The following is a 17,738-nucleotide window of genomic DNA, read 5'->3' on the forward strand; positions in this document are numbered from 1 at the left end:
AGAATTTGAATCAAATGGCATTCATTTATTTAAGTTTTAAGATTGAATATGCATTTTGAAAGACTTTCTTCTAAACTTTAGCATAGTTGCCTTACATGTAGGTGCTCAATAAAAAAAAAAAAAACTGTTGAATGAATGGCAGGCTTGATTTTAATTTTCTGTAGTCACAACCGTTTTTCTAACAGAGGGACAAGTGAATGAGTTTGGTTGCTCTCTCCCGGGTGGCCAAGGTCACCTCTCAGGAGGGTGACCTTTCTGTGGATGAGAGCAGGGGGTTTCCAACTTCGACAAGCCTGTGCCTCCTTGCCTGGGGATCTTGTCAAATGCAGAGTCAGATCAGGTCTGGGTCCTGCATCCTGGGTCCTGAGTCAGCATTTGCAGCTCGCACAGCGCGGTGGCTACTGATGATGGTCTTGTTTGTTTGTTTTCAAAGCTATGATGCCGAGGGAAGAGGGCACATTACTTACCAAGAATTTTTACAGAAACTGGGCATGAACTACTCAGCAGACATGCATCAGCCCTACGCAGAGGACTACTTCAACTTCATGGGTCATTTCACGAAGCCCCAACAGATTCAGGAGGAGGTCAAGCAGCTGGAGCAGAGCGTGGACAGGGCCGTGCTGGTCAGGTAAGCGCGTGAGTATCGCGGCCCCGCGATCAGGGGGCTGCCTGTTCGACATACCCTTGTGGCAAAAGTGGTTTTAAAGTGGTACCTCCCAGTGCCCGCAAAGTTGTCATGAAATTCTAATACTCCTTTGCTGCTGTAGATTCTAGAAATGGGCAGCAGGTCACAGAGTATAAAGGAGCTAAAAGGCTATGAGCCAACCCTGCCTTATCAGGTGACAGTCTCACACCCTTCCGATTCTGTAGGTCGCCCTTGAGAACATTTTAGGTGTTCGCTAAACTATACCCCTGGGCTCTGCCCCTTTTGCCCAGCTAGAATACAAGTTCACGCAGTGCAGAGCAGTTCCTGACACCCCACAGACACCCGCAAACCTCTGTTGAATGAATGAATGAACGAATGAACTTATTCTTTAACTCAGTACTTGGAGGACTATACCCCAAGGAAATAACGTAGTAGAAGCAAACAGTTGAGCGGTTGGAAGACGCGATTTGTGCTATGTCTTCAACAACAGCTGAAAGGGACACCTGCGATCCCAGTGGGTACGCTGGCTTATACAGTGCGGTCCCAAGGAATATGAAAAAGTACGTGCCTGTTCACTTAGCATCACAGAGACTATGGAAATGGGATCAAGGGCTAATGGGAAATGACATTTCAACCAGTATGTGTGTTGTGATTGGAACTAAGTCAAAAGAGTATGCAGGTCCTCTGCAGGGACCAGAAGATGCTGTCTAAAGGGGATGGGTCGGATTCGGATGGGGGAGCCTTACTAGCTTAAAACTAGTTACTAATGTCCTATGTAAGAAATCTATGACACAGGAAAAAATGCTGCCCCCTTCAGCAGAAACGTAAAGCCGTGGGACGGATGTTCTTGATCTGTCCTAGGCCTTGATGGTCACCCGTCAGCGCTCACCGCAGCTGGGACTCCATCCTCACTCCACAGCTCTGCCTTAGCCCTGTGATGCTCTCCTCTGTCTTTCTGTCTCCCATCTGTCACTTTGGCTGTCTGTCCTCACCACCTCAGATGGCACCTGAATGAGCCAATGAGTTGTTGCTAAAGAATCCGCAAAGGAAATAAAAACTCCCAAGGGCACAGGGAGGAAAGGTAATGGCTAAGAGGGGTTTAAGAGAAAAGCAGTTCAAAGACACCCCTGAAGTATGTCCAAGTTACTGAGTTAGAAAGCCTGGAGGAAGAGAATTGAGATTGTGAGGTTTAAAGTAAAAATATGCGCAAGATTGGTATAAATCAAATACGCCATAAAACTAATGAAAAAGTGGAATTTATCTTTACCAGACAGGGCTGGCCTCATTACCCACTCGTGTCTTCCCTCCTGCCACTTGTGAGTAATGAGGCTCCGAGAGAAATCTCACATCTCGGCACGCTCTCGGAACATTCTCTCCCCTCCCGTGTTTCTGTTTATTGTGCGAACTTTGAGCCATCAGACCGCGCGTCTCAGATCACCAGGCTCGGTTAGCCGATTCGCACTCACCCTGTCCTCCTCGCCACAATCACACTTTCTTTACCAAAGAAGACAAGCCCGATTTCACAAAAATGTCTGACCAACTGTCGCTTTCCCAAAATCGGATTATAACATTGGCAAGTAACCGGGGTCTTCTGTCTCCTCTGATGAGAAAGACGAGAATCAGGTTCATGTCAAGTGACCAAAATTTATATTTTCCTCTTAAATCTAAGAGAATTTATTTGTTTGGAGTGCTCTAAATACATTTTGGAAATTAAGAAAAATCCTTTTTAAAACTCACGTTTATTTCCCATGCCCTCTTCCTTTTTGCCCAAGTCTGAGTTGGAGATCCGGGACCAGAGCTGCATTGGTGAACTAGCCGCACAGCCCCTAGCCTGTTCCGAGATGCGGATGGGGGTTGGGGGGAGGAGAGTATACCAGCAAAACCAGTGAAGCCCCACCCAGCAAGGTCGTGTGGGGCAGGGCTCTGTGGCCGTCCCATTGGCCATGACAGTGCCCTCGTCGGACCTCTGATTCTCTGTCCAGACGAGGAACCAGACACAACCGAGAACAGCAGCAGAGTGTCCCTGAGTGTGGGCTTCCATCGCTTCCGTTCGGCATGAAGCGATCGATGCTCCAAACCCTCATTTACTCTGTGCACGCATTTACTCTGCAAGGGAAATAATTACTGCCTAGAAACGAGTCCAAGAAATGCTGAATGCCTCCATTTTCTAAAAATATGGATCTCAAAAAATGTTTTGATTTTTTTATACCTTCATTTGCTTTCATCTTGAAGGATTAAGTGGAATATAATAGTGGGAATGACGAGTAGTCATTTTGTTGTATGGGACTGAGTTCAGCACACACCTGTAAAGGGATCCAAAATGTTGCTGCTGTTGGTATACATTTGCAAAACAGTTAATGCAATTCATTTGTTTCAGTCGCTCAAACACTCAGTGGGCCACCTCCACACTGGAGGCCAGTGAGGACAGGGGGTGGATAGCCCACGTGGCTTCCAAGTCATCCCCACTCCCCTTCCTTACCTGCGTGCTCCCACTCAACTTTCTCTCTTCTCGACTGTTCTGTCCCTCTGGATTCTTTCTTCTAGGCATGCTCAAGGAACTGTTTTCTTCGCAAATACATCTCTGAGGTGGTAGACAATTACCAGCAAAGATTCGGTGTTTAGAATTATACCACATTCTCTTCCCTGAATAAGAACCCCACAGCCAAGCCCTAGGCTGAACCCCCCCCGGACAAGCATATTGCTTGGGTCGGTAGGAAGGAAGTCTCTCTTTTTAGAGATCTGGGTGAACCCAAGGTCATGGAGTCGATAATCAATCCACCAAGGTCAGGTGCAAGATGGTACATCCCTAAAGATTTCCATACTTTTTTAGTCCTTTAACAAAATATATATATATATATTTTTTTTTTGGTCAGGGAAGAATTTTCCTAAAAAACGGGTTTATAGAAACTCGAACATGTTCTGCAAGGAAAACAGCCTCCGGCAGAAGCTACAGCTGGACCCTGTCTGTCCCCGTGAGAGGCAGGTCGTGTCAGGCCCTGACTGCACGGAGGCTCCGGGCACTGTCGTTCCACGTCTGTCAAGTGTGGTGATAGTTACCCACCTCCCTTGCTGGATTGTTGAGAAGCATCAGTGGGAGAGAACGTACACAAAGACAGCACAGCTCCTCGCTTGCCCGTTGATGCCCACAAACGGCGGCTGTGTTAACAACACAGTATCTGATAAAAAGCCAGCGGTCCCAGGGTACCCCTTCTCCCCGGCTAACACTGAGAGCCTGTCCACCTTCCTCGCTCCCTGACCTCCTGCACCCGTGCCTTAGGGCCTTGGCGCTGACTGTCCTGGGGCCCAGAAGAGCGATTTGGGGTTAACACCTGTCTCTACTCAAGGGCCACCTTCCCACTGGGGCCCGCCTGCACCGCCCCGTGGGAATGGCAGCCCCGCTCCCACTGCGGGTCTTCTCAGCCCCGCTCTGCAGTCTCTAATGACACCCTGTGCTGACCCCTTCTGTCTCGTGCCAGCCTCGCCCCACGGGCTTGTGGGTTCTCACGATGCCTGTTTGAATCCCTAGATGCATCCCAGTACCCAGAGCAGTAGCCGGCATGCATAGGTGCTCACGGGTTTTCATGGGACAATCAGGATGCAGTTCACAAGTCTGTAATATCAATCACTTAGGTGATATTAGGTCTTAATTCCTTGTTCTTTTTTTTTTTTAAAGATTTTATTTATTTATTTGACAGACAGAGATCACAAGTAGGCAGAGAGGCAGGCAGAGAGAGAGGAGGAAGCAGGCTCCCCGCTGAGCAGAGAGCCTGATGTGGGGCTTGATCCCAGGACCCCGAGACCATGACCCGAGCCGAAGGCAGAGGCCCAACCCACTGAGCCACCCAGGCGCCCCTCCTTGTTCTATTTTTAAAGTACCCATTCTAGTAAAAAAAAAAAAAAAAAATGCTGTAATTTCTCTAACACAGTGTTGCTAATGATAATAACACGATGATGATACAGACCTATCCTTTTTTCCAGAATACCTTTTAATGTAAGCTTTACACCAATGCTGCAGAACATCTTCCAAACCAGTTCTTCGATGAGCCAGCGGATCACCATCAGACCAGTCGCGGAGCTCTTGCTTTAAGACGTGATTTGTTTTCCTGGCTTTAGGGTGTCTAACATGTCTTCTCTTTCAGGGAAAAGCTTAAGGACCATTACCAAGATATCAGCAAAGCCCTCACCAAACTAGACAAATCCAGAAGCGGCTACATGTCCGTGGGCAGGATGTACAAGGTGCTGCAGGAGAGCGGCTGTCCTCTCACGGAGGAGGAACTGACCGACCTTCTAAACAGGTTCTCCTCTGCCCGCTTCACGGCGTTTCTCCTGTGGTCCCGGGGCTGGAACGCCAGTTGGCGCGATGCTTTCGCTCCTTCCTGTCTGTGCCTTCAAGCAGTGCGGTAACCTCCCGGCCTCCCTGTGGCCACGCTCCATGGAGTCAACCCAAAGCACAAGGGGGGGGCGCATTTCCGTCCTCCCCATGGCGATCAGCAGCGTAATCCCCCCCCACCCCGCCGCTAACATTAGCTTTGCTTCCTCCACCTTCTCCATGCCCTTTGGTGGGAGTCAGAGGGTTCTGCGAGGCTCCGTAGAGACAGCAGCCCCCTTCACCCTGCCACTCCGCATTTCCCTGTCCCCACGGCCCACAAAGCTGACGTTTTCACAGGTACCACGTGGCACTTAACTCGTGGTTCTAAGTGACAAGCTTCTGTGCTCCTTCCTGGTTTGTAACTTTCAGGCAGAGTCTGTTGACTCCGAACCAGGAAGATGTGGCTCTGACTTTCCTTCTCCCATCACGGAGCACGAACCGCCTCTGTGCAAACCCACAAGCTTTTCTCCCCAGGTTCCCGGGTGGCTGCCTCACAGTGATCAGTGTTCGGGGTTTACGACATCGTGACCTGTTTCGTGGATCACTTTTCCCTTACTACCTAGCATTTTGGGTTCCCCGGAATCAATAATGATTTTTGTCTGTTTGCACAGTTTTCAGTGTTTTTCCTATCACTGATGAAACCCCCACCACACCGCCAGTCATAAAATCTTTTTCCAGAGTGTTCAGACGCCCCTCTGGGAGCCTGGGTGGCCTTTCTTGTGCTCTTTTTGGTTTTTTTTTTTTTTTTCCCTAAGATTTTATTTAGTTATTTGACAGAGAGAGATCACAAGTAGACGGAGAAGCAGGCAGAGAGAGATCTTGTGCTCTTTAATTCTGAGAAACTTTCTAGATTCTTCCTGTAGAAGGAACGCGGTCCTGCCAACACCTTGACTGTGGCCAAATGAAACTGACTGCTGGTGCTCAGAACTGTAAGAGAAGAAATATGTGGTGTTTTAAGCCATACACTACTCTGGGGCATTTTGTTACGAAGCCATAGTAAAGTCAAGATAGAAGTTTCCACTTAATCGCTCTTTTTGTTAAGAATCCCCCCTATCAGCACTAGGACACCCACTTTTCTCCGGAAAGCCGATTCCAGAGCCCCCATCTTATGCTGGGGGGAGGGGGACCACTTCCCAGACGCTTGGAATTCGGGAGGGACATGGGGTCCAAATGCTTCCCACACAGACTCTTAGAGAAGTCCTTCTGTTTTTCTTTCCTTTATTTGATGATATAATTATTTTATTTTTTCTTTTCTTTTTTTTTCATCATGATAAGCCAATTCTTTAATCCCATCCCCTCTTCCCCCGTCTCCATACCCCTCTCCCCTCTGGGAACCAGCAGTGTGTTTGTTCTCTATAGTTAAGAGTCTGTTTCTTGTCATTCTCTCTCTCTCTTTTCCTTTGCTCATTTGTTTTGTTTTTTAAATTCCACGTATGAATGAAATCCTATGGTATTTGTCTTTCTCTGATGGACATATTTCACTCAGCATTGTACTCTCTAGCTCTATCCGTGTTGCTGCAAATGGCAAGATTTCATTCTTCTTCATGGCTGAGTAATGTTCAAATATAGAGGGACGCCTGGGTGGCTCAGTGGGTTAAAGCCTCTGCCTTCAGCTCGGGTCATGATCCCGGGGTCCTGGGATCGAGTCCCGCATCAGGCTCTTTGCTCCGCGGGGAGCCTGCTTCTCTCTCCACCTCTGCCTGCCTCTCTGCCTGCTTGTGTGTGCACGCTCTCTCTCTCTCTCTCTCAAATAAATAAATAAAATCTTTTAAAAAATAAAGATACACAAATACCCACCACATCTTCCTTATCCGTTCGTCTACCAGCAGGCACTTGGCCTGCTTCCATAGTCTGGTTATTATAGATCACGCTGCTACAAACATAAGGGCGCACATATCCCTTTGAGTTAGTGTTTCTTATGCTTTAGATAAATACCCAGTAGTTGCTGGAACTTAGGGTGGTTCTGTTTTTAGCTTTTTGAGGATCCTCCATATTGTTTCCTGCAGTGGCTGCCCCAGTTTGCCTTCCCACCTGCAGCGCACGAGGGTGTCTTTCTCTCCACACCCTCGCGGACACCTGGGGTTTGCTGTGGTGTTCATCCTAGCCACTCTGACAGGTGGAGGGTAACACCTCATTGTAGTTTGGGATTGCATGTCCCTGCCTTATGATATCTGATGGGGGGACATCCAGTCCTTCTCTTTTTCACCCCACTTTCATTCTTTCTTCTAGATACAGACGGCCCCCCGCGAGTTTCTCAACCACCCACAGTCCATACACAGCCTCCTCCCATTTCTCGCACTATCCTTGATGTGTTCCTTCTAGCTTCTGGCTCCCAAGGTGTTTCATCCAGGAAAGCACACCTTGGCTGTAACTCTCTGTGTTCACCCAGATCCCTCCAGATTTAGGGGTGATGTTTTGCCCTGGGACGTCAGCTTTCTGATGGGACAAGAAAAGCTATTGGTTTTCAGGTTGTTCAGCTTTTTCCTTATTGTCAGGGCGGAGTGACACTTCTGACTTCGGTGACTATCAGCACCCCGTCCTCTTTCTGCCTCTGTCTCTCTGCTCCTTGCATGTCCCATCTTCGGTCAGGCACAGTTTTACTCTGGGGAGAAGGTAGTTGCATGTAACCTTCTGTCCTGGACCGATACCCAGGTCTTTTGTGCTTCGTAGGGTGATTCTGAAGCTCAAAAACCATCAACCAGCATTTCACAATGATGCCTACGTAAATACTGTTCAGTGCCCAGGTCGTGAATGAAAAGTAGTTTTCTTCCCTGTGGCACCATCCCTGAACCTCTGTGTCTGCTTTGGTGTCCATCTATCTTTTCTAAGTCATATGGGGAAAGGCGGTTCTTTGTGTAAGCTGTTTCCAGGAATATAAAGAGCTTTTCTCTAGGAATACCGGGCTCAGGTAAAATTCAACATTGTCAACCTTTAGCTTTCCCCAGCCTTCCATCCACTTCCTATTCTGATGGGTTTCCCCAGGTGCCCTCTGTCCTACAGCCTGCCTCTCCCCAACCACTGTCCTATCCCAGGTCTGTCCCTATTGTTCCCTGACAGGGTTGGATCCCCTGTTTCCTACACCACATGCCTTTTTGTTGCTAATTTACATTCTTACTTTGCTGGAGTACTTCCTGAAGTAACTTTCTAAGAAAAGGCGGGCAGGAAATAAATTTTCAGAGTTCTTTGTCTGAAAAAATCGTTGAATCTCCTTCAGACAGATTGCTAGCTGTCTGAGCGTAAAATCCTAGGGAGAAAATAATTTTTCCTTAAAATGTTGAAGCCATCGCTCCATTGTGTTTGAACTGAGAGAAGTTCAGTGCCGGCGTGTGTGTGTGTGTGTGTGTGTGTGTGTGTAATAAAAAGAAGGATCATTTCCTCCAAAATATGCCTATGCGTTCTCTTCTTCCTCAAACAGGACCTCCTTTCACTAAATGTATTTCCAGCTGAACGAGAATTCATATGCATTCAATGAACAAATCATAGAAAAACAGCACCAGATAAATAATTGACTAAATGATTATAAGAGAGTCTTGTTAAAACATAGTTAGGCTTGATACTTTTCTAAGTAACAACAAAAAGACTGTGGGATTTCTGTAGTCCACCTTTCAATAGGGGTGATCAACTTTTTTACAAATTGAAACCTTAATAAGAATCCAACGCTTGGTTGCTTGTTTCTTCTCAAAGACCTCTTGATGATAAACATCTCTGTTATTTGTAATTATATGTAGATTATTCGTTTCCAGATCCAAAATAGACTTTTCTAAATAATACTGCGATTAGCATATGCATTTGATTTTATTACTAAATTTTAATACCAAGTTGGCAATTTGTCCTGCTGATGAAATAGAGTTGATTAGCGTTTTCCTCCATGTCTCTGTCATGTGAGCCAGCAACGCAGGGCCCGTGGAAGGCCGCTCTGCAGCTGTGGGTTGGAAAAGCACAGCTCTTGGCTTGTTTTCTTTAGAAGCAGATATCTGAATCTCTAGAAACTTCTCTCCCCAGCTTACCAACATTCCACACTGTGCTTCTTTGACATACACTCTGCCCTCCTGACAGAAAGTTTGGGTGTCCGTGTCAGAGTGACAGTGATTCCAGAGAGTTTAAGTGACAAAAATGGGAACTTTATTAAATAAAGTTAAACTCTATTTTGAATTATCTTACATCTTCAAATATGCTCTACGTTCTCATGAAACTTTGGGATTTTTCTCTCACAATAAATTCTTCTAGACTTTAAAAGTATTTTCTTCCATGTTAGAGGTGAGGGCAGGAAGGAGCCTCTGTTTCTCTACGTGGCATGTCCTCACTGAGACGTGCCCTCAGACAGAATTTCTCTTTGAGAAAGTACTAAGCTCTATCGGTTCTGGAAAACTATCTCTTGAGTGCTTTCAGCTTGACAACCGAGTTCCTATCTTGAAAAAGAATCTGGCATCTGTTTCCCTCAGTTCCTTTGTGCCTGTCCACGGTCTTTGACGTATTCGCCGCCTTTTCACATCCCGCTGCCATTTCTCAGCCCAGCACTCACGACCTGAGGTTGTGATGATCACAGTCCTGAGCTCCCACGCCCCCAGTTTTGCTTCCAGACCGTCTGACCCCACTGCCGGGTGTATCTCCCCACACCACCACCTGCAAGCGTCACGTCTCTGCTGAGGAACATTCATTTGCCCCACTCAGTGGATCCGGGGCCTTAGCCCGGCCTTCTCTTCCCATCTTCTGCTCCCCGAAGCCTGAGCCCCGTTGTCCAGTCTTCAAGTCTCAGAGCCTCGGGGCAGGACAGTCCATGGCCCCAGTACTCCCTGGTACTGTGCGTGCCTGTCTACCGTCATAGCCAACCGGCAGGCATGTGCCCACGGGCCAGAGAACACTGTCTTCTTGTAATTCACATTCTGCTCACTGTTCTGTTCTCAGCAGCTCTTTGCTGAAAGAATATGTGATAGGGCGTTTTTTTGTGTGATTAATGTGTTCTTTTCTTTCTTTTGGGACAAGTTGGGGAATCAGCTGGCATGACAACTCCTTCAATTACCTTGACTTCTTGAAAGCGGTGGAGAGCAACAAGGCAACAAGGCCTCAGCCAAAAGAAAAAGAGGAGAACATACCAGTCAATTTCTCAACACTGGACCCAGAGGAGATCATCAAGAACATCCGGGAAGTTGTTGCCTCCTCCGACGTGGCTTTGTCAATGGTACGACAGACTCAAAGTACTTTTATTCTAGAAACTGAAGTTGTGCTGCTCATGTCCATTCATGAAAAGTGGCTCTCGGCCCTTCCCTCCTTCTGGACCCTTGCGCCTCTCCTCACCCTCATGGGGCATCAGAACTCGGACAAGTCAGCTCAACAGCAGCTTGTGCATTTGAGCAAATGTGTATCCATGTTTGCTCTCCAAGAAGCTCCCACGAGTGCGCCCAGCAGGTGCTCTCGGACGTAGAGGTACTCAGGGTTTAGCAAGTGCCGTGTCTGGAAGGAGGGCAAGGGGTTCCAGGCCAGGAGGGCAGAGGACACAGGGCTCAGGTACGGAGGCCCAGCACATCCTGCGAGCACCAGACCCGTCACAGGAGGCAGCCTTGGAGGGTTGGCTGCGGCCCAGTTGTGGCACAAAGACTCATAGCAAAGCCCACTAGAAGCCAGGGGAGGAACAAGAAGGCACTCCCCTGAGTATAGTGACATTTTATAGCTAACATCTGTAGGACACTGTGGAGTGTGCCAAACCCTGGCGTGGGTGGGGATGATGCTGTGACCCATGCTAGAGTCCTCGGAAGATAGAGCTTGGGCCATGCCCCTGGTGGGGTGTTGGTCCCCCAGACTGAGCCACACCTCAGTTTCCCCTGCAGCAGCAGGAAGAAGAGAAAACGCCATCTGCAGAGGACAGGTCCTATAGTTTAACAAGACCGTGAATCCAAAACATCCTTTGCGATGTGGTGCGGAGTCTTGCGGTAGGCAGACTTACAGACCCTCTCTGAAACCTAGGACTGTGCCCACTCAATCCCCCGTGTGAAGAGTCCTCTCAGCATAGGGCAGCCAGGTGGGCTCTGGGGTCCAGGCATAAGAAACTAGAGAACAGGGGAAAGGCAAGTGCTGGCCAGCCGGCCTGTGAAAGTTCTGGAATGTCCGCGAACTTGACCTTGACACTGGATAGCAGACACTTTTCACATCTAGGGAGTTCTCTATGAGGAGTTGAGATTGGTGTGTCTTATTTTATTCCAGATTTTTTAAAAGCATGCTCCAGGCCAAGTAAATGCATTTGCAGGATGGTTTTGTCCCCTTCTGACTTAAAGGGGCACCACTAACATGTATCAGGGTGTTTCTCAAACTGAGGTCCATGCAGCTTTTGGGGGAGAAACCATGGTTCTCACTTAAAAGAAACACTCTTTAGGCAAGAGATGCTTTAAGCCACAGAGTGAGAGTCTCTGGCCAAGAGAGCGGCAGATGGCTTGGAGGGGGAGAGGGCATCGGGGCAGAGCGGAAGGAATGGCGATGGCCGAGGACAACCATTAGAGAGGACACCTGTCACATTTACACATTTACACAGCTCTGCAGATCACTGGAGACCTGTCTCAGACGCGTCTTTTTTCTGAAATGACACAACAATACCTTGTATTTCTAGAGAGTTTATCGACTTCTAAGCCTCTTCACTTTTGATGCTTCCACCCATCCTGTGGCTTGGCAGGCTGGGGGGACACGCGGGGAGGCCACGCAGACCCAGGAAAACGCAGGTCCCACAAATGCTCAGTTGACTGTCCTTGCGTCCATGATCCTTAATGGAGATCCACTGTGTGCCAGGTACACGGACAGGTGTGTAGGACAGAATGATATGAGTTACGGAGTCCCTCCTTTGTCTACCAGGGAAGCTGAGCTCAGAGAGGTTAAGGTCTTCCCATAAGGAGCAGAGCTGGGTTCAAAGTTCACTTCCAAACCAGCGGTCCGAGGGATTTCCATTCCCCACAGCTTTGTCCTGTCACCACAGGCAAAATGAGAACTTGAAGCTAGACGGTATTTTCAGGTTAATTTGGTTACACATACACCACCACCCCTGTGGGCTGATGGGATGTGCCTAATTAGCCCTGAATGAGAATTAACCCCAAGGGAATTTGGTTTGGGGTCTGCAAGCACATTAAATTCTTACTTAAGAAAAAAAGATCTTAACCTACCACTTGATACAGATTTCCTAGTGCAATAAAAATGAATGATTTTGTGTCGACAGATGGGGGAAAAAGTGCTTTCTTTTTATAGCACGTGTTTGCACTTTTTCAGTCTGACTACCGTACCGCTGGGTTGACTCTGGCCCACCGGCACTGGCACGTGACCTGGGGGCCTTCAGGGGAGGCAAGGCCGCATGGACACTGGCCCAGGGTGGGGAAAGGGCAGCAGCCTCCCTGTGCAAGCCTCAGAGTGGGAGTGGGGACAGGGTGGTCCCTTGACGACAACTCCTCGCCACCTCCAACATCAGGCTCCACCTTGAGACGCCCGCCCCACACCCCGATGTGGTGGGATTGCACCTGAGCCCCCGTTACAAGGGACATGTGTTCCAAGAAGCTAGGATGTCGTGACAGGGAGAATTTGGGCACATGGTTTCCCTCTGGGAGCGTGTCTTCTCCTCTGTCACCCAGCCCTCCTTGGAGCTCAGGTGGCTTCCCCTGCAGAAAGGGGGTCAGGGCTCCTCCTCACCCTTCTGGCTCTCTGAATCCAAAGAGGAGCCAGCAAAGCGACTTGGCTCTGTGGTACGGAACTCTCACACCTGGCCTCTGCCTTACGTGCGCCCATCTCTCAATCACGGTGCATTTTATTAGTAAGGTAGAATTCACAGGGTACTTGAATACACTTGATTTCATTTGCATTCAGAAAGGCAATACTTAGGAAAAATATTTTTGAAATAGTCACTTGACGGTAGCATCTGCTTTTTCTCTCTTTTTTAAAGGCATTTTCTGCATTGGATAAAGAGGACACTGGGTTTGTAAAAGCGTCGGATTTTGGACAAGTTCTTAAGGATTTCTGTTACAAACTAACAGACAACCAGTATCATTATTTTCTGAGAAAACTGAAAATTCATCTAACCCCCCTTATAAATTGGAAATATTTTCTCCAGAACTTCAGCTCCTTCTTTGAAGAGGTAAGGATGTCACCAGCACGCAAGCATCTCTCTTTGAATGCAGCTAAAGGTAGTTTTCGCAAAATGGCTAATTGATGAAAATCACACCAGATAAATTGGCAGTCACCTCATGTGATTAGCTAATTCCAAATGAAAATTCAGTATAAATTCTACATAGAATGTGAGAAGGTAAATATGTATATTTTATTGAAAACTTCTTTTATTTACTTTTCTTTTCCTAGGAGTTTGGGAGCTTGCTTTTGTCTGGTTGCATTTCAGAATTCTTTTTTTTTTTTTTTAAGATTTTATTTATTTGACAGAGATCACAAGTAGGCAGAGAGGCAGGCAGAGAGAGAGGAAGGGAAACAGGCTCCCCGCTGAGCAGAGAGCCTGATGTGGGGCTTGATCCCAGGATCCTGGGATCACAACCTGAGCCGAAGGCAGAGGCTTTAACCCACTGAGCCACCCAGGCGCCCCGGGTTTCAGAATTCTTGAGAACCTTAGATCCCTAAGGAGAATCTGGTGTCCAAAGAGAAGTCCGCAGTATGTCAGGCCCTGAGCTGGAAATGAGTGAACTAGGACCCACCATGTGTTGGGCCCGGGGACATATACCAGCCAAGTCTGAGGTGGAGGAAACATGGAAGCAGTGGGCTTTAACCGAAGCATGCTCACTCAGCACAGGAAAGATTGCTGGGGAAGTCAGGGAGGGCTTCCTGGAAGAGGGTGTGTGGCTGACTACGGGACTCTGGCTCCTCCCTGGGACTGCATTTCTGACTGCACAAATTGTTTATTCTGTGGCTGTTTCTTGATCTCTAAATGTGAATGGACCAACATCATTAGCAATAATCGCAATCTAGTTTCAGCCAGCACAGATTTCTGTGATCGCCATTCTGTACTGGGTGTCAACACACAAGTGGCACGGACCCTGCCTACCCGGGCGGGGGGATGAAAATAAACATGGGAACGATCCCAAACTAATGCAGCAGTCAAATCACAGCAGGCCTGTCCTCCAGCACATTGTAGTGTCCCCTTGGACACTACAACGTCCACTTAATGTCATTTCCAGTTGCACACTTTTGTGTGTGTTGAACACCTAAGTACATAAAGCCTTGATCACTGATCTAGGACAAGTTCTTGAAAAGTAGATGACTAGAGCAAAGAGCGTGAACATGCTCGAGCTATGAGGTTCGTTAGAATACTGATAACGACAGCAAATGCCGTGTACGAGTGCTTTCCAAGGGCCAGTCTTCCTGGTGCTTTATGGATACCGTCCCTTGAGGCCCTACCCGGTGTGTGCTGTCAATATCCCTTTTTGTAGTGTGGTTTGTGCACAGTCACCCCGACAGGGGGCGGTAGAGCTGCTCAGGGAACAAGCTGGCCACTCCCGACTCCAGCCAGCCCCCTCAGTGCCGCGCCGTCTCCTGTGGGGGCTCTGTCTTCTTTCTTCTTTGCTACTTAGACAGACATTCCTAACCAATAGTCTTGTTTTGTTTTTTTTGTTTACTATCGCGTCTTCGAGTCTTGTTTTTTTTGTTGTTGTTGTTTACTATCATGTGTTCGAGATGTTTCCATGTTATTCCATGGGCTTCCGTTCATGCCCTTACTGGGCTGCTATAAAGTCAGCCCATGAAATGAATATATTCTGTCAGGTGGACACGCCCCGTTCGGTTCTCCCCTCCTGCTAATGACCGCGTAGGTTTGCAGTCCTCTCCGTGACAAGCCACGCACCAGCCAGCCTTCTGTGTCTGTCTCCTTGTGACTCTTGGGAGTTACCCTGCATGAGATCCGGTCAGGAGTGGGGAGGTTACAGGGACCGTCCCTGTGGCTTTACCAATCACACATGCTCCCGCCAGCCTCGCCTGAGAGCTCCTAACGGTAATCCGTGCTACTGCCAGACGTCTCCGTGTCTGCCCTTCTGAGTATTAGGAAGGCTGGACATTCCGTTGTGATGAGCCATTCAGGTTTTGCTGTCTGTGGAAGGGTTTCCAGTGCTTTGTTGGTATGAGGGTGGCAAATACCTCCTTCCGACCCGTGACTTGTCTTTTCACTCCGTTTACAGCAACCCTCACTGTTTTCAATGATTATACTCCTTCTCCTGACTTAAGAAGAAATACATACGCATTTGGAACATACACGAAAGTGTAAAAAAGCAGGCAGGGCTCTAAACCCCAGTGTGATGCTGTGCTGGCAGAGAAGAGCCCCACTGTGCACGTGCCAGTGCCCGCGCCGGTCCCCCCAGGGTCTCACCCAGCGCGGGGTGGGATCCCGGAGACATGGATGGGCTCTGGAAGTCAGGCTCCCACATGGCCTCCTCCCCCAGCGGTGGACACCAGGCAGCTTCAGCTCCAGAGCTGACCTCCTTTCAGTGCGCCACACTGCCTTGGACATCTTTTTTTCTCCCTTTATAATGCATTTCTCCCCAATTCTTTTATTGTGGCAAAATACTCTTTAACATAAAGCTTATCATCTTAAGTCATTTTTAAGTGCACAGTTCAGGGGTATTAGGATCCATTCACACCGCTGTGTGACCACCAACACCATCCTCCTCCAGAACCCTTTTCATCTTGCAAAACGGAAACTGTAGGCACTAACTAACTCCTGGTAACCCCTCCGCCCCAGTCCCTGGTGACCACTGTTCTACTTTCTGTGATCTTGACTGCTCATGTAAGTGAAAGCACACAGCGTTCCTCTTTCTGTGGCTGGTTTATCTCACTCAGCCTCGTGCCCGCAAGGTGCACCCATGTTATAGCACGTGTCTGAATTTCCTTCCCTTCTACGTCTGAATACCATCTCATGGTGGGGCACACCATGTTTTGCTTCTCCATTCATCTGTCCCTGGATCCTGGCCTTGCTTCCTCATTCCAGCTGTTACGTATAACACTGCAGTGGACACAGGTGTGCAAACATACTGTGTTCTTTTACACAGTGGAGAGAACACTGGCTACGTAAACAATGGATCTTGCTTTTTTCTCCTTCACATTAAATCGCACCATGTCACTGAAAGGTCTTCCAAACGTGGATTCAAAGGTCTATGTAGCTTTCCGTGAACTCCCTGATTTTTAAGTGTTTAGACTTTTTCCCACTTTTGCCATTATAAGTTACTCTGCCGTGAACACTCCACATGTACATCCATTGCTGCATTTTGGATTCTTTCCTAAAGAAAAGAATCCAAAGAAATAAAATAACCGAAGTCAAGAGATAGGAATGATACTTTCACTGATCTTGAATAGAGCCCCGTATTTTTTTAAATAATTTTTTTTCTATTGGGTCGAATCATATGAAACCATTTTTGGAGCCATAAATGATTGAATACTGATAGTTTCATGTGGTTTAAGCTAATATTTGTAGAAGTCGCTTATGTCCATTTTACTTGATTTGGAATATTCCAGTAATTTTGAAGGAGAGAACTAAAGTCATCCCTAGGGACAACCACTGTTAACATTTTGGCGTATTTACTTCTGATCCTGTTTTCTAGACGCGTATCTTTGAGGGCGGGGTCAAGGACAGGGCATACCTGCCACTGATTTGTGGGTTGTTGGGGATTTTCTCAACTCTTAAAAGACTATGTTTTTAACAATCATTCTGTATTTGTATCAAAGTCATATGTCCCCCACAGAGAGGAAATTGAACAATGACAAGAGCATTAAAAGGAGAGATCATTGGATCAACTCTTCACCGCCCAGCTCTGCTCCTCAGAAAGTGGTCACTGTAACTTGTTACCATTGTATACCTTCTTTTTAAAAATATTTTTATTTAAATTCAGTTAATTAACATATAGCGTATTATTAGTTTTGGAGGTAGAGGTCAGTGATTCATCGGTTATATACAACACCCAGTGCTCCTTACATCACGTGCCCTCCTCCATGCCCATCCCCCAGTTACCCCCTCCCCTCCAGCAGCCCTCAGTTTGTCTCCTATGATTGAGTCTCTTATGGTTTGTTTCCCTCTCTGATTTTGTCGTATTTTATTTTTTCCTCTCTTCCCCTGGGATCCTCTGTTTTGTTTCTTAAATTCCACATATGAGTGAGATCATGTGATGATTGCTTTTCTTTGATTAACTTATTTCGCTTAGCGTGATACCCTCTAGTTCCATCCACATCGTTGGAAATGGCAAGATTTCATCCTTTCTAATGGCTGAGGGGTGGTACTTCCTTGTATATATACACGACATCTTCTGTACCCCTTCCTCTCTCGGTGGACCTCTGGGCTCTTCCCGCAGGCTGGCTACCGTGGACACTGCTGCTCTAAACCCCGGGGTGCCGGTGCCCCTTCGGATCACTACCTTTGTACCTTCGGGGTAGGTATCTAGTTTCCAGTAGTGCCTTTGCTGGGCTGTAGGGTAGCTCTATGTTCAACTTTTGGAGGGAGCTCCATGCTGTTTTCCAGAGTGGCTGCTTCCTCTTAGCTCCTGGTCACCCTTCGATTTCCTAGACAAGCCTGGGCATTGTTCACCGCAGACTGGTGGGTAGGAGAGGCGAGGTCTCGCTTTCTCACCCCGCCTCCCCTCCAGGCCCCTCTGCAGGGTCTGTCCTGCTCTTCACTTCCGGTGCTGAACCTGGCATCTTCCTCTTCATTGATTTTTCTCTAGAACGTGGATTGCCTTTGATACGCGCCATCCCACGTGTGGCTTCGCCCACTCCTCC

The 17,738-nt window shown here is 47.8% G+C and overlaps 1 protein-coding gene across 1 annotated transcript in view; it reads left to right on the forward strand.

Moving 5' to 3' along the window:
• Positions 1-17,738, forward strand: part of EFCAB6 (EF-hand calcium binding domain 6) — a 226,274-nt gene that overhangs the window by 175,490 nt on the left and 33,046 nt on the right. The window contains exons 24-27 of the mRNA XM_046010713.1: positions 434-628; positions 4,786-4,941; positions 9,999-10,194; positions 12,925-13,116. Of these exons, the coding sequence (XP_045866669.1) occupies positions 434-628; positions 4,786-4,941; positions 9,999-10,194; positions 12,925-13,116 (739 nt within the window). The remainder of the gene's footprint in view (positions 1-433; positions 629-4,785; positions 4,942-9,998; positions 10,195-12,924; positions 13,117-17,738) is intronic.

The sequence above is a fragment of the Meles meles genome, chromosome 7 (assembly GCF_922984935.1).
Source record: "Meles meles chromosome 7, mMelMel3.1 paternal haplotype, whole genome shotgun sequence".
Lineage (NCBI taxonomy): Eukaryota > Metazoa > Chordata > Mammalia > Carnivora > Mustelidae > Meles > Meles meles.